Raw genomic sequence first — 17,711 nt, 5'->3', positions numbered from 1 at the left:
AGTTCATAATTACTGCTATAAAACTTTAACTTTCATTTTAACCTTTGGAAGGGCATAAGCTGTTGCTATAGTAACTGTAATTGTTGTGATTGATTGATCTTTTGTTACATTTCCTATTTTATTAATTTTTTAAATCTTGTAGTTTTACTTAATTTTTAGAAGAAATGTTGTTGTGTTTAAATAATAACATCACTGCTGATTTTTGTTTTAAAAATCAGACAGTTTTGATAATCAGGTTTATATCTTTTTTATTCTATTTTTATACTATTTGCGAAATCGAGTTCTTGCATATATTATATTAATTGTATATAATTCCTAGATATTTTGTGGATTAGAGAGCAATGCCAAGCACTTGTGAATACATTTGACTCATTTATTTATGACTCATTATTTGACTCATTGATTAACACTTTAATATGATTTTAAAATTTTATAGATTTTTGACCTATCTATAATTAATTATTTAGAACTATGATTATGCATTGTAATTTTAACTATATTAATATGATAATTTTATGTAAAATAATAAATTCCAGATTTCTGTGGGCCAAGTTTTATGTTTTATTTTGATAATAGTGAAAAAAGTTTTAAATTTGAATGATCTTTTAAATTAGAATTGAAACACATTTATGAAAAGTGTCCCGTCTATTTTTCTATTTCATAAAAGATAGTAGAAAATATTTTTCTATTTCATAAGAGATAGTAGAAAAATAGTTATCAGAGTTTGATCTTTATTTAAGGAAACAATTAAAATAGTTGTTTATATCTTATTTATATGTACATTCAATATCTTATTTAACATTATTTAACTCCTTGTAAAATTTTTTCCTTGTTTTATATAGATATTGATTTTTTTTAATGTTATTAGCAATTTAAATTAGCAGCTTGCTGACTTTAATTTGAATAATCAATGCCTAAATTTTGTATTTTAAGAAATATATGGTTTAAATGTGGCTTTTGATATGATAATGCACCTCTATTTATTCATATTCTCTTTTTCACATAGTATAATTGATTTCAATTATCAAGAAAAAAAGCATAAAATAAATTTGATCAGGAATTACCCCAGGTCACCCTAATTCATTTATTGTGTTTTCCATTAATTGATATCTGTAATATTTATATATCCTTTTTTGTTTTTAATTTAGGTTTACTGCTACTTTATGATTGTGCTAAAATGTTGAAAGAAAAAAGAAACAATATTGGTGCAACGTTTCTTATCCCTCTCCTGATTTTTCAGCAATATTTTAAACTATGGTAACTTCTCTCATTAGTACCTAACCATCTATTTCAGAAAATAGAATAATTCTATTTAGTCAATGTGAGATAATTGAAAAGCTTTAATTGATTTTTTTTAAAAATTATTTTATCACTTTATATGTTTACTTTGATCTACTTGTCATATTTCTCTATAAGGTTAAACTACATACAATAGTGGATCAAGCTTTAAAAAAATATGCAAATTTCTTAAATATCTAAAAAAATTATTAAATTTTAAAACCATCAATATTTTTTTTCTGGTGGATATTATTGAAATTAATAACTAATTCTCAAACAATGTAGCAATTAAATAATTCTTAAAATATTAAAAAGTTATGTGTAACAAATACTTTTTATTTTTGTAAAATTGTTGATTTTCTTTCCATTGATATTTGCATCATTTTCATGAGGAGCAGAAAGTGCAGTGCCTTAAGATGGACAAAGTTTAATATAACAGTCAATGATTAACTTCAACAAATATAGAACATTAGAAATGACATTAGACTGTTTAATGTGACAACAAAGTTTTTGAAGAGCAACATGAATAAATTCAAGAGATATATCTCTTATTGTATAGAGAAGCTCATATTTGGTTTTAGAATATTTATTTTTTAATTTCATGTTTCATAATTTATTTTATGTATTACTTAAGTTTTGTCTCTTATAATATTTATAGATAAGATGACTGAAAATCGAATGGAGTTGTTCATTGAAACACTTACGGGAAGTGCTTTTGAACTAAGTTGTTCACCATTGGAAACAATTGTATCAATAAAAGCAAAAATCCAATATTCTGAAGGTAGGTTTTATTATTTTGCGTAAGAATTTTTAAATTTTTTTTTAAAATCTTGAAAATTTCCATTATAAATTTTAATAATTTTAAAATTCTAATTTAAATGCAGTCACATTTTGGTAGCAGAAGTGTTTAGTTCTCATAAAATAACCTGGATTTTTTCAGCATTTGCTATGCTGATAATAGAAAAAAACTTCATTAAGCTGAATAGATTTTTTTTGATTTTTCAGCAATATTTTATTATTTACAAAATATTTTAGATTGCCAAAATAATATTGAATTGTGCAGTTATTTGATAAAAATCAGCAGTATGAAAATGGGAAAGAAGAAATATTAGATATGTTTATCAAAGTGAAAGATGACAAAACAGAAATTTCTGTAAATCATGAAATCTATTGAAAAAACGTTGTTTGAAGTAAATCTATGTTATACAACTTTTAAAGTATAATTTCAATTCTTCTTCTTCCGAAGTGTTAAGTCTTCAGAATTAAAATACTTGATTTTTGATATTCGAAATTTTCAATAACACAAAATTTTAGCATGTTCCTTTCAGATTATAATATCAAATTTTAATTGCATTTATTTTTAAAAATATATTTTATTTATTAAATATTTTATTACAATTGAAACAACTATTACGAATTATATATTTTATTATTTTAGGTATACCCGTATCTCAACAACATTTGATTTGGAAATCACAAGAGCTAAATGATGATTTATGCCTTCAAGATTACAGTATAACAGATGGCGCTACTTTAAAACTTGTTTTGGGCATGAGAGGGGGTCCTATAAATACTCGTCAAGGTTCGGTTAATTTGAATGTGTATTGTATAATCTGTATTAAATTTATTTTATTTGTATAGTTACCTGTACTGTAATATAATTTTAATAATTATTTTTATTTTAATGAGAAGAGCATTGTTTCAATATTGCTAATTTTTTTTCAAAGTTGAAATATTGTGTCGTAAAATTTGTTTAAATCTATTTTTTTAAAAAGTTCCTTTCTTACTAACTAAATATTTTTTTAAGGTAATTTTCTATATTAGCTATTACAAATGGTTTTTTTTAAATATTTTCTTAGAATATTTTTTGTTAATTAAAAAAATTTATTTATTGATAATGAAAAGGTTTATTCAAACTAAGAAATTCAATCTACTTTTAGCAATTTTCTATCACAATTACATTTTGTTATGTTATATCACTGTTTATTTAAGATGTGCCATTCAGAAATAACTATTTAGTTTTGTTTCAGTAAATAAAAACTAAAATAATTAAATTTCAAGTAATTGTGTTGATTGGTTATATTGGTTTTAATTGTTTAGTTTCAGATACAAAGAAGTTAAAAGATTTAGCAGAATATGTTGAAAGGAGCAGGTATAAGATTTCAGTATTTAATTAATAATTTCCTTAACTGTAATGACTAATATCTATATTGAAATTATATTATTTACATTTTTATACTTAGTTGTCCATTTTAATTTTATTTGTATCGATTTATTTCTCTCTATAAGATTTTAATTATCTTGAAAGTTATTTCAGGTTACTTTTAATGAATTCTACAAATCTTGATTGATTCTCATTAATATTTTTATATCGTATTGTTAAGTAATTGTTTTTGATAATAAATGATGAAAATTTATAGATTTGTTAAGATTTGAAGCATTTATTCAAAAATTTGAAAGCGGACAATTTGACCTTTTGTCATTTTTCTTATGTTATATTAAGTATTGATTTTCAAAATTTCATGTTAATTTACATCGTTATGTTTAGTTCATTACTGAAATGAGTTCAAAATTGATTGATAAAAAAGTTATCTAATTTTTAAAAAAAATTCATGATGATTGACAGATTTTAAGCCAAAATTTTATTTCCTATGCTGTTGTTTCTTTTTTAGAAAAATTTTAAATGGCACTTATGTTTTGTGCTGTTTTAAGATTCACATTATGTTACATGCATTTTAAAATTAGTTCTACAATTAAAAATTTAACCGAAAAATATAGGATTATTATTTTTTTTGTTAAAAAAATTTGTGCAATTATATGCTTGAACTCTTAAAATCTAATTGTAACTGAATTGATTTTCTTTTTTCTGTGGTTAAAATTATTGACTGAAATAACTGAACATAAATGATTTTTTACTTAGTTTAAATAATTGTTGATTGTATTTGATGTAACTTGATGATTTGATGCTGCATATTATATTTGTTTCGTCCATTAAGTATTCACAATTACTTTACTACTTTATTGTCTACCCCTATAGTAATTTATAGTTATCTTTAATCTGAAACTTAATTGAAAGGCCATTAAAACAGTTTGAAATTTTTACTCTTTTAAGGGGTTACAGTACCTTTGCAACAATTTTTTTAAATAAAGGTATAATCATTCATTTTGAGGATGCTTATTTAACTTATAATCAATAATTTATCTTCAAAAAACAATTAAACTGTTTGAATTTTTTAAAATTTTAAAAAAAGTTGAAAAAATTCAAAATTTTTAAATCCCTGAGGCTTTTTTATTTTAACTTATTTTTCAAAAATTTTTTTTTCTTAGTGCTTACAATATTCTTCTTAACAATTTTGTGCATTCATTTATTGATATATCAATTAGAGTATTTTTTATAAAATATTTTGTAAAAAAGTAGAAAAAAAAGGGGAAAAATTCCTGTTAGGTATATATAACATGCTGTAAAAATTGTAATACCTTATAAAATGCTTATTCCATGCACAGTTTAAATAAGTGTATTATACTTAAGATAAAAAAGTTTACTTCAAAGCTTTATCTTAAATAGAAAAAATTCCTTAGGGATTTAATCAAGATCAAAACACAAAATTATGATTTATGAGAAAAAGCCGTTTAAAGTTTGTCTGCAGAGCAAGATTCTGTATTAGGACAATCAAAAATCATTCATAACTTTTTCAAAAATGTAGATAGAGACATTGTTTTTTTTTTCAGTGCATTTGAAATAGTTTGAAGTTTTATTATAAGCAATAAAAAAAAATTGGTATTTTTGTCATTTTTTGGGTACTGTGACCCCTTAAAAATAATGGCAGATTTACAAATGAGGGAATTGTTATGTGCAACAGTTTAATAGTTGGTCAAAGGGTTTGCATTTTAAATTGAATGTTTGTTGAAAACAATTATAAAAATAAGTTCAGTAAAAAATACTGGAAAAAAGTAATACATTTCAGACATGAGGGAGAAAATTTACATTGTAAATTTGATATGGATTTTAAAAATTAGTTATTTATTCTTTCTTAATCATGTACTGGTTTATGATTTTTTAAAATAATTAATCGGTGTATTTTGAAAATCAATGAATTATATGGCAACAGAGTTTTATAATTCATGGCTATAACTTTTTATTTTATTTTATAACCAGTGTTGAACATCCAACCAATTCTGAATTTAAGACTATCAGTGTTATGTGCAACCCTTCTGTGTTATGTGCAACCCTTCTGTGTTATGTGCAACCCTCTGTAACCTTGTAATTCTGAACCCAACTCAGAAGGCAAGGAAACTCCTAGATCAATCATTAGGAAAAATTATTCTTTGAGGAAGACCTTTTGATGTAACTAGCCAGCATTTGCCCTACATAGGGAGGAAAACCTCCCACTGTTAGTTGTCTACTACTGAGGATATTTTATGTCAGCACTGTGATCGATGCGAGCCGGTAGCAGAATTCGTATCAACCAGCCACTGCTATGATTCAAACCTGGGGCATCCCCTGGGCCATCGCGGCTCCATGGTTATAACTTGAAATAAAAAAGTTCACATTTTTTTTTAATATTTGACAAAGTTACATATAACATTAATAATTAACAATTATAACATTTGCTTGAATACTGATCAATATATTTTGGTGAATATAATTCTGAATTCATTGTTCTTTTGTCATCTTGACATGTTGATCTTCAAGGAAAAACATAAATTTTTAACAAATAGTCAATCTATGTTGGCTTTTACATTAACAAAATGAAAACAAATGCACTAATTATAAATGAAAAACGTGCAAAATCGAAAGTAAAACTAAATAAATTATGTACATTCCTCTAACTATTTTGGCTTAATTTTTATTAAAAATGGGAAAAATACTGATGATATTAAACATCACGTCATCAGAGCACAGACATGTTTAAAAGAAATTACACATATTTTGGAGTTTAAGTTATGACAAAGAGACACAGTATACAAATCCACAGTACTTGCTACTCTTTTATATGATGAGATCTAGAAACAAACAGAAGAAGCAGAGAATCAAGTGTTGGTGACCTTTCAAAATAAGTGCATGAGGTATATATTTGAAATATTTCGGCTTGAGAAAATATCCAACTTAATTTTTTTTTTTAAAGATATTAAAACCTTAAATATGAAATTTTGAAGTGCTGATGAAGCATGTTGCTCTATCTTTATTACAAATGCCCACTACCCTCCAATAAGATACCATATGATGCACCTACTTGAGCTCCCAAAGGAAAAAGACCAAAAGGGATGCCCAAACTGACTTACAAAAGAATGATTTTGAATGAGTTGCAGCAGGTTGGTTTTTCTGGGCAGTACGAAGCAAGTTTTGTAGCAAGGATAGGGGGAACTAATAAAATAAATTCTGAACCTGCCTGAGGGTATGAAGAGGTTAAGTAAGTGTTAGTCCTGAATTCAATTTAATATAAGTACTCCTTTAACCACTTTGTATCATATTTATAGAAAAAAAGTCATTCAATCTAACTAGACGCTTCTCTTACCAATTTTTTTGAAGAAATAAAAATACAACAAATCACCATATTTTTTTTTATTTCATTAATAAATACAAGNGTTCTAAGTCGAAATTTTAAAGTTTTCTTATTTGTAAAAAATATTTAATTTACCATCAGTTTACTATCCCAGATTAATGAAAAAAGTTAAATATTAGTCTTTGTATATGTTCATATTTTCATAATCTGAAAAATCACCTGCATTACTTTTACTTTCACTCGCAAACGCCATTTTTTACTCTTTTTTCTATGTAAATTCATCAACCATTGTATATACAATTACACAAAACACGTCTGCAGTCCCACAAGCAGCAAAACTCCGAAAATAAATTGGATAACTTCCAATCACCGCAGATTATCATTATTTTTTGCTTTGCTTCCAGCCGAGTAAAAACGTGATAAAACAAAATGTATTGACGAATTCTGATATGCCCAAGTTTCATCGGGATAATAAATATTTGCAATATATACGTACCCCAGTTAACTCGGGATAATCAGGGAAGCAGTTAAAAGGTTTTACAAATATAGTCAATTAATTTTTTACCTTGCATTAGCCCATTATTGTAAAAATATACATTGTTTTTACAGAACTATGCATTATTAAAAATTCATACAATTTTGTAAAATATTTAATTAATTTTCTATGAAGAATGAAAATTTTAGTTTTACACACTTCTATCTGAATTAAAACTAAAAATGATAAGAACCATCATGGTAAATTTTTTTTATTGAAATTATATATTTACTTTCTTAGAATACTCATGTTCAAAATTTTTTGTAGTGAAGCTGGTAGTTCAAATGGAAGACCTTTAACTGTTCTAGTGTTTCATGATGGTGATAAAGTTCACATGTATACTCTTTTGGAAAGAGGTGATTGTACTGTATCTCCCCTCTCAGGCACTGTCAGGTACCTGCAACAATTCAAAATCTTCTTGAAAAGCTTTATTACTAGAAAATAATTTTGTTTATGTTTTTCTTCATACTCAAACTTATCATTAAATAATCGCATGAGAGTGTTCATTTGATTTCAATTAAGTTTGATTAATTCAAATTGAAATCGCGGATTTCTGCAAACGTTTTATTCCTGGTTTGATTTTATTCTTTAGAAATAAATGTAATTGTCAACATAAAAATTCAAAATAAGAAACATCATAAATGTACATTGCAATGAAACTGAAAATTTAACTCATTATTTTTTCATGTTTTCAACTTTACCATATCATGTGATCAAATCGTGTGATTACTATATCATCTGAATTCTTTTTAATATATCGTTTGATATAAATGATTTTTTAACTTTTCAAATCATATAAATGAATAATGAGTTTAAGCATATGAAAATAAATAAAAGAAAATAGCTTATATTGTCTTAAAATATTACTGATTCAAAATTTCTTGACATTACTATGTAGTAGCCTTGTTGTAAATTCTTATTTCTGAATTTAACATTTCGGCAGCAAAAGATGTCTTTTCTGTTTAAAAAAATTTTACTGTAGAGATTAACTGAACAGATTGCTTAGATAACTTAATCATTAAATTATTTAAAACAAAGAAAAAGAAATAAACATGATAGGAAAATGAGAAATAATACAACGGAGAAACTGGAAGTTTAAAGTTAGTACATATAAATTAGGTAAAACAAGTATATTTAGTTCAAAAACTATTTTTGGTCATCAAAGCAGTTTTTATTTGCCTCCTGAAATGTTACATTTAATAAATTAAATAATAATAATATTCATAATTTTTTTAAAAGATTACTTTTATTTATATATTTAAGTTTATAATTTTATAATATAATTGTTTCCAAAGATTGTTTATAAAATAGTTCATTGTTTATATTTATGTAGTGTTATCACCTATTTTTAATTGAAATTGATTTTGCATATCATTAAACTAAAAATTATCTTTTACTGTAAACATATTGTAAGAATATTTTTTGAAACTGTTTTTATTATTGATCTACAGTGAGACATCATCAATAGCTTCTATTAAACACATTGAAGAATTAGATCAAGAAATAGTGAAAGAAAATGAAATTACCCGAGATAAAATAGCGCAACTACAAGAACAGTTAAAAGCTTTAAGCATCAATAGGGTAATTATTATTTTGCAATTCTTTAAAACATATTTAATTTTTAAAATTGTGGCTTGTAATTTATTAAATTATTCTATAGCCTTATATATATTTCATAAAAGGTTCATCATGTATTGAAGAAGCTGTGATTATGCAATAACCACGATATAATTGAGAAATAATATCTCATTTTATTTTTGTACTCAAATTTATAAAAATATAACAAATTGTCCTTCCACTTCATTTTTTTCAAGGAGGCAAAAGCAGTGAGATGTACTTGAAAATGAAACATAACAGAATAATAAAAATGTTTCGGGTTTGCTTGAAATGAACCAAGAAAATCGTCAGTTGTTGCCAAATGGTGATGAAATAGCTATTTGCAGTTCGAAATTGGCAATTAATTTTGAATTTTAAATAGAATTATTAGCCAAAAATGGAAATCTTAAATTATAGTGGGTGAGAAATGATTGTTTGATGTTCTGTGGTGATGTTCAGTTCATCACCACACACATTAAGATAAGAATAAAAATGAATAACAATTTAAAATAATATACTCTTAAGTAAGAGAACAAGATCATTAGAATGATCACTAATTGCAAGGTGTTAAAACTATTTATTTAATATAGATCATTTAAGATATTTAGAGTTACAAATTTTGTTCCAGGAAGGCATTCACTCCAATTAATAATAGGTACATAAAAAAAATTAACATGAAATTATACATTATGAAGCTGCACTGCTAATATATAAAATAAATAAAAAAATAATTAAGGGGTGATAGAAAATTTTATAATATAACTTAGCTGTTGAGGATCCTCATATTTTTTGTCTTAACCTCAGCTCTCCAAAACCATGTGTCCTTCCTTTTTCTCTCACCTCCTCTAACCAAGCCCCCAAAGCATACTCAACTCTTATTGGTTGTTACCACCATCACAAAATAAGTAGGGCTATACTTGCTATTTCTTTTTTTTAAATTTTGGCTAAATTATTTAAGGGCAGGTGAAAACTTATGAAAGAGAAACTAAAACTTTAAAGTAATTATAGCAGTGCAGCAAAGATAAAAGTAACAAAACATCATAAAAGCAATACCACATATATATAAAAGTAACAAAACATCATAATAGCAATACCACAGTTCTCGATTAAATAAGTTACAAATGAAATGTAAAATTAAATGGGTGAGGTATTAAAATGTAATATTAAGGCCCGTTGAAAATAGAAATCTTTTAGGTGAAAGTGAATTAAATGAATAAATATGTCTGAATATTATTTCAATATAACAATATTTATTTTACAATACTTAATAATGCCAAAATATGTAAGACTTTTCTATTAATTATTAGTTTACTTAAGGTAAAATTATATAAATTTGCTTTGTTTTGTTATTTTATGTATCCAGCAAAATTCATTCTGCAATAATTATAGTGTTACTTATATTTGAAAGGTTTTAACATGCAACAAATGTGTATTAACTGTCCAAGCATTGAGCCTCTAGGTGAAACTGTTCTGAAATTTCCCCGCTGTACCATAATTTCCTTCTGGACAACATTGAAAAAAACATTTTTGAAAGCCATTGGCTAATAGTTGAAAAAAAACAGGACTAATGCTCAGAGGGTTAAATGTTTTTTTAGATTTAACAAAAAATATAAAGTTATCACAGTCAATTTTATTGAACTGTTTTTGTATTTTTCAGTCGAAAAAAGATCGAAATTCATCTGCTCATCCAAAAAACAACTCTGTTAGAAGAAAGCCGACATCTAAAAATCAGAATAGTTTCCATTTACCGCCTCTAGAAAGAATTGATGCTTTTGATTCCAAATCAAAACAGTATTCATCCAAAGATGCTCAATCTGGCCTTCCATTCTATTCTCTTGATTTGGATACTAAGACAAGTTCTGTCAGCCACAACGTCATAAATGAAACTAGCAAGTGCCCTCCAAAAACCACCAGTCAAGATTCACACGCTGCCTTAAATCTCATTTCAAACAGTGTTTCTACTTACATCCTATCATCTCCAGATAAGTCATCATTAGGGTTGAAGAATAGCTCAAGTTTTCTGCCTTATATAACATCAGGTCTCCCATCTTCTGTAAAAGACACTGTCCCACGCGTGCCTTCTCAGCCAACACGCCTTGTCGCCATCAACATGAGCCGCTGTTCCAGCCAAGATTCAATCATCAAGTATGACTTCTCTAGAGCAAAGAAAACGCACAAAAGATATCCACTGACCAGTGATGATGCAGTATCTTCCCAAAAGTTTCTTGATCTAGATTCCTGGCTGAAGAACAGGCCCAAAACCACCCCCGAGAAATCGAGTCGTGTAGACTACGGTGAGAAGCAGCCATTTCAAAGTAAACTCCATCAGAGCAAAAGAAAGTGGAAAAACAGTATTAAAAACTCTGTATTTGTAGGAATGAGCTCAAGTAGTAAACCTAGCATGCTAATGCAAATGCTAGATGGTCACAGTGATGTGTCATATGACTTGGGATCTCCAGTTGCTGGCAAAGAAACGAAACCTGGTATTTTAGACAAATCAGGCATTAGGTCACTTGTGGCTTCTAGCATAAGAGGTTAGTGGTGAAAGTTTTTTATTTAAAAAAAATGTAGTTTTGCAATTTGGATGTTTTTAATTTTTATACAAATTTTTTCAGCTTTTAAAGAAAATTCGCCTGACACTTCTCCAATAGAAAACAAAGCAAATTTAATATCTATTGTAAGTTTTAATTTCCTTTATTTCAGTTAATTATTAGTAAGTTTATGCATTGTTACTAACAATTACTAACTGCTTCCTTTTATTACAAAAATAAATAAATAATGAAATTTAAAAAAACTTTGCTTTTTTTTATTCAACTAAAAAACTTGTTCTCAAAATTGTAAAGGGTACCCCACTTATTGTTTTAGTTAACAGTACCAAAAATTCTCATGACTTTAATTTCAAACACCATCAATTTGTTCTCTTCCAATTAGTGAGAGCCCAGCATTCACTGCCATATGTTAATACTGATCGTAAAAGGTTTTTATAGATATTTATTTTTGTAATTTGACGGAGAAGTCGACTTTTCAATTCTTTAGGCAGCCTGGTATCGCCCTTGTCATTAAAGCTAATCGCACTAGATGGTTAGAACACCTCTACAAATATCCTAACCATCTAATGGGATATACTAAAAACCTTTGAATGACAACAAACCAACCAAGAAAGTGACTTTTTTTAAATCAGATGGAGCCCATAAGAAAGGCTGACTACCCATTTGGTGGCTAGATAGCATTGAAAAGGCTCCCAAGTGATCGCTGCTGGAAGATGTATGACAATGGTGACTAACAGGGCAAGATAGCAAAAACTTATTGAAACGGCCTTGGCCAGTCCCGGGCTGTAGTACCAAAGAAGAGGAAAAACTTTTTCAAGAATAATGCCTGTCAACTCATTTCATTTTTTGGTTCTTAATCAAAAATTTTTAAAATTACTCACATATTTTTTATATACCCTATTCTACAATATACCATTCTAATATTTCTTTTAAGATTTTACTTAACTAATTTTTTAACAGTAATTTTTTTTATATTTATTCCTTTTATACTTGAAGTTAATTTTTGGATTAGAAATCTAATTAATTTTTTTAGGATTTAAATTTTTTTTTAGTTTTAATTTCAAAAGAATTTGCGTTGCCCCCTTTTTTTTTCTGTGACTTCCTGTGACCAACACATTCACTATTAAATCTTATATTTCATAAATTATAAATTAGCACAATTTTATTTGTGATTTTTCTTAGCAGGAAGGACAAAATATTTTGAAAATTTTTGTTTATTCCTATTTAGGCAAAGAATTTTAAGATATCTCCCAAGTCAACTGAAGAAATAAAAAGACCTAGCTCAGGAAAAAAATTACCTCTAATTAAAACCAAAAAAAAGTCCTACAAAAGATGCACTACTTGTTCAAAGAAGACAGGTCTTGCTACAAGTTACACTTGCAGGTAAGCTTAATTTGTGTATGCATTGTTCAATCTATAAATAAAAAAAATTATGTTAAAAATAACTAACTCTTGCAAAAGCTTCTAAAAATTAAGTACTTTTAGAGAATTAAATTAATTGTAAAAAATTAATATAAATACTTCTATATAAATGAAAAAGTGCATGAATGTATGGAAAATAGTAATGTAAGACTCAATAGTAATGTAAGACTCAGTAGTTCACTATTGCGGGGAAAAAAACGAGAAAAAAATCTCTTTATAACTTTTATTCTTTATTTTATTTTTATTATTTATTTATTTTTATTCTAATGGCAGGCGCTTTTTATTTTAATAGTAATGTAAGACTCAGTAGTTTATGGTCGCGACAAAATCGAAAACAAAAATCTATTTATAACTCTTTATTTTATTTTTTATTAGTTTTTTTTTTATTCTAATGGCAGGTGTTGAAATTTTATGTCCTTTGCCTTAGGAAGATGCCGGAAGTATTACTCATTTAACGTTACCCAGTAGGCACCTGTGAACCTAAGTCATGGAGGAGATCAACATTCGAACACACTGCCACATATACCCGTTTATAGGGTGAGCCATATTCACACATCACACAATGGAGAACAACACACAGAAAGAAACATCCATACCCTGAGCGGGATTCGAACCCACAGCCATTGGCTTCGCAGTCAGGCAGGCTAACCGCTCGACCGTCTGGCCGGCCTTTATTCTTTATTTCTTAACACAAAAATTTTTCAATTGCATGGTTATACTAATTCTCACATTCTTTTTTGGCTATGTTATCTTCCGATAAATTACAGAACTAAACAATAAGACTTAAACCTCTTCATTACCTTGATCCACATATGTGGACCTTCACTTCTAAAAGTACGCTGTAAGAAAATTTATAGTTTTATATTCACTGAAACATTCATGGATATTTAAGCTTTCTGAAGATTCCGTAATAGATGCAAAAAGTGTAAATTATTTGGGTAGTATTCCACATAAACAGAAGTGATTTTCAAAAAATGACACTGAATCCACATGCTCAAAAGTGTAACTAATTTTAAATATTATATAATTTAGTTATTCTGAAAGGAATATTTTTCTTTTGACTTAGTAGTTTTGACTGTATGAAGCTTTAAAATTTATATTTACTTAATCTTTAAAAATTACACAGTCAAGAGCATGCAGGTCCACATGTGTACCTTGGTATATACAATGAAATTTATGACAGCGTAGTATCCAAGTGAAATCTCATAGTATTACAAGCGTTAAATTTTTGGTTTATTTAACAAAATTTTTATGTGTTTTTAATTTAATTGTTGTCTATTAAGGTTTTTTAATTGTTTTAATTACATACATTTAATAACTTTAACTTTTTGTGTTTTTTCCCATAATTTTGAAATTTTACCTTCAGGAATTAAACTTTTTATATTTAATGTTAGATTGTTTTCAATAATTATTTATTTTGTGTGGTTTGCGTAATTAGAATAGTTTTGAAACTGAGATTTCATGCTGTAATGCACTGGTAAGCATTGGTATTTCTTTTAGTATTGCATCTCATAAAGAATTTTTTAAATAATTATTAAATTTATTCATCATTATTTTTAAATTGACCATAATATAACATTATGCATGATTATCCCTACTTAAGTTGCAATTTAAAATTTAAATTATTTATATTATTTTACTTAGTTAAAACCTGACATTCATGTTAGTGTACCTAATATTATTAGCCCCCTGACTGTATAATTCATATTTTCTTTATCTTATTGTGACTTATGACCGTAAAATAGAAATTTGGAACTGTAAAATATTTTTTTGCTATATTCCTTTATACTTCAGTAGTGAAGAGGTTAAATAATAGATTTCAAGAAACAAAATTAAGCAATAATTCCAAATATTGTCCATAAAAATTAAAAAGAGTTAAGTTTTGATCGAATCTTAAAAAAGGAAAACACCCCATGAGAAAAAGAAATTTCTGTTGCAGTTTTAATTGGGGGAAAAATGCTTCTTTTTTTAAAAATTTATATTTATTTGCATCGTGATCAAATTGTAAAAAACTTAAGATAATTCATGTGGATAAATATAACCTTTTTATTTTGCAAACTAACGCTAGTTTCTTTTTTCTCATCGTACAGGTGTGGCAAAAATTTTTGTGCCAGTCATAGGTATGCAGAAACACACCACTGCACTTACGATTATAAAACTGAAGGCCGGCGATTACTGCAACTAAACAATCCTGTAGTGACTGCTTCAAAATTACCAAAGATTTGATGGATACCCTCGAATAGTTTTAAAATATTGTTGTGTGAGTTATTTGAAAATAAAGTATTTTTGTGAAGAAAAAAAATTTTTACCATTTTTTTTTTATCGTGATATATGAATATATTTATTTGAAGATTTGATTTTTTTATGAATATATTTGCTGCCATGATGAATTGATGAATCAAATTGTTAAAAAATAATTCATAAATTTTCGTCATTGAGTGACAAGAAACAAATTTAATTAATCGAAAACATTGTATTGTATTAGGTAAAAAAAAATAATAAAAATTTAAAGAGCAAAAATGCAAATGATATTTTGAAACTGACAATTACCCTTTCACAAGTTTCAAGTGAATTGCAGAAAATTATGTGAATATATGTATACATAAAATTTTAAGAGCCCTTGCTTTTGATAGTATACTCTGTACTTAGCATGAAAATTTTCGACATATATTTCTTGTAATATATAGGGGTATTTTCCAACAAATTGACGCTCATTTTTAATTATGAAACAAGTTTCAATTGAATTCAAAATTGCAAAAAATTTTGCTAAGTGTTCCTTCGATTAGCATAATATATGCTATGAAATAACAATGTTATAAACGAATCAATTTTTCCTTTAAAATGTTTGATTAAAATTTCTTATTATGTATGCGAATTTTTAAACAAATTGACATTCACTCTTTAATATTAAAATAGGTTTTAAATTTAAATGAATTCCATATTACAAAGTCTAAAATTAAAATTCTCTAAGTATCCTCGTTTAATTTAGCAATATGTATGAGAGGAAATAATCTTGTTTTAGATTAATCAAGTTCGACCTAAAAATTTGCACTAAATATTTCTTGACGTATAAGCGTATTTTCAAACAAATTGAAGCTCACTTTTTAATGTGAAGCAAGCTTCAAATAAATTCTACTTTGCTAAAGTTATAAAAAATTCTTTAAGTGTCTTTCTTTAGAGTAACAATGTACATGCTGTGAAATTTTATAACTGTAGTGGAACAACCTACCCAATTTTGGGTTTACGACTACTAATGTTCCTTAGCCTTATCATTTTGAACCCAATCCAGAAGACAAGGGAACTACTGTATCAAGTATTGGGGGGAAATTTGACTTCGTGGAAGAACTAACCCACATTTGTATTACATGGAGAGGAAAACCTCTCACGGTCAGAATGACAGCAAGGAAACTCTTAACTCATGATCCGCCTACCACTGAGGATATTTCACTTCTGCACTGTGGTCGGTGCGAGCCAGGTGCGGAATTCGTATCAACCAGCCATCCTTGGGATTCGAACTTGGTTCACCTCATTGTAAGACGAACGCTCTATCCCCTAAACTGTCATTCATGCTATGTAATTTTATAACCGTTGTTGAACAGCCGAACCACTTTTGGGTTTACGGCTACTAATGTTCGACTCCATAGCCTTGTAATTTTGAACCAATCCAGAAGACAAAGAAAATCCTGGATCAGTACCCCCAGAAGTATTGATTTGTTATGAAGACATGGAGGACTTTGCGACTCGACAGATTTAACGTACATCAGTCACCATTTACTACACGGAGAGTTTTTGGTCGGCTGGGATCGAACCCACAAACTCTTGGACTTGGGCCCAGTGCCTTACCAATCAGGCTATCCCGGCCTATGCTATGTAATTGGTAAATTTTGAACTAAACAAGTTCTTCCTAAAAAAATTCAATAAATATTTCTTTGCGTATATGATTGTTTTCCTACAAACTGACGCTCACTTTTTTAATATTCCACGTTTCAAAAAATTGGTTCGATTAATATTATAATTAATAAATATTGGTTCGCGCATAACTTTATCTGCGGATAAAGTTACCAGGTCCGCTTTATAAAGTTTATTAAGGTAATAATGAACGTTGTAGCCTATTTTTCAAATATTTAATTAGAGGAAGGAGCAATTTTCTTCGTTTTATCATTAATAATCTTAAATTGGGTTTTATATCCGAAAGTTAAATTCCCAGTTCTTGTGCTATATTTAGTCTAATTAAGAATTCGTTTTTACTGTATAAGTTGAAAATAAATAATATAAATTAGTTAAAATAAGCCGAATTGTGGTTACTTCGGAATGAAAATTTAGAAAAACTGCTATAAACGTTGAAAATGGTTATTAAGGAAACATATTTCTTTATTAAAGAAGATAATTATTTTGATCAGAAACGTGATGAGAAATACTAATGGAGTATTTTGTTGCCCTTTTAATAATTTATTCAATATATTGTAATAAAAAATTTTCATATTTTCTTTTAAAAAATGCCTTTTCTATTTTATTGGCATTTTATTAGAAATAATTTCACAAAGGCAACCAAATTATTAAAAAAGAAAATTATAGATTGTATCTAAATATAATCTGAGGTCACAAAACTCATCACTGGCTATAAAAAGTACTATCGCGTAACCCCTGTAACTTTTTGGTGGAACACCTTTTGGGAACAGTTGTTTTAGACCTCGTACTCTAGGGTGCAGAAGCTGAATGTTCTATTTGGGTGTTCAGCTGTATGTTTCTATAAAAGTATTATCTCGTAAAAGTTATTTATGAACTTATTTGTGTATTTCTTTAAACTTTAGGCTGAAACCAATGCAC

The 17,711-nt window shown here is 27.3% G+C and overlaps 1 protein-coding gene across 1 annotated transcript; it reads left to right on the top strand.

Annotated features, from left to right (window-relative positions):
- Positions 1–33: 33 nt before the first annotated feature.
- On the top strand, positions 34–15,186 carry LOC107444203 (AN1-type zinc finger protein 4). The gene is made up of 11 exons (XM_016058287.3): positions 34–235; positions 1,149–1,257; positions 1,937–2,059; positions 2,717–2,860; positions 3,379–3,430; positions 7,585–7,710; positions 8,769–8,898; positions 10,571–11,447; positions 11,529–11,590; positions 12,691–12,845; positions 14,975–15,186. Exons 3-11 carry the CDS (start codon positions 1,942–1,944, stop codon positions 15,108–15,110), a joined length of 1,800 nt encoding a protein of 599 aa, XP_015913773.1. The 5' UTR covers positions 34–235; positions 1,149–1,257; positions 1,937–1,941; the 3' UTR covers positions 15,111–15,186.
- The last annotated feature ends 2,525 nt before the right edge of the window (positions 15,187–17,711 follow it).

Source organism: Parasteatoda tepidariorum, chromosome 3, assembly GCF_043381705.1.
Source record: "Parasteatoda tepidariorum isolate YZ-2023 chromosome 3, CAS_Ptep_4.0, whole genome shotgun sequence".
Classification (NCBI taxonomy): Eukaryota; Metazoa; Arthropoda; class Arachnida; order Araneae; family Theridiidae; genus Parasteatoda; species Parasteatoda tepidariorum.
The sequence above is the reverse complement of the archived record's forward strand: the minus strand, read 5'-3'. Positions and strand labels throughout refer to the sequence as shown.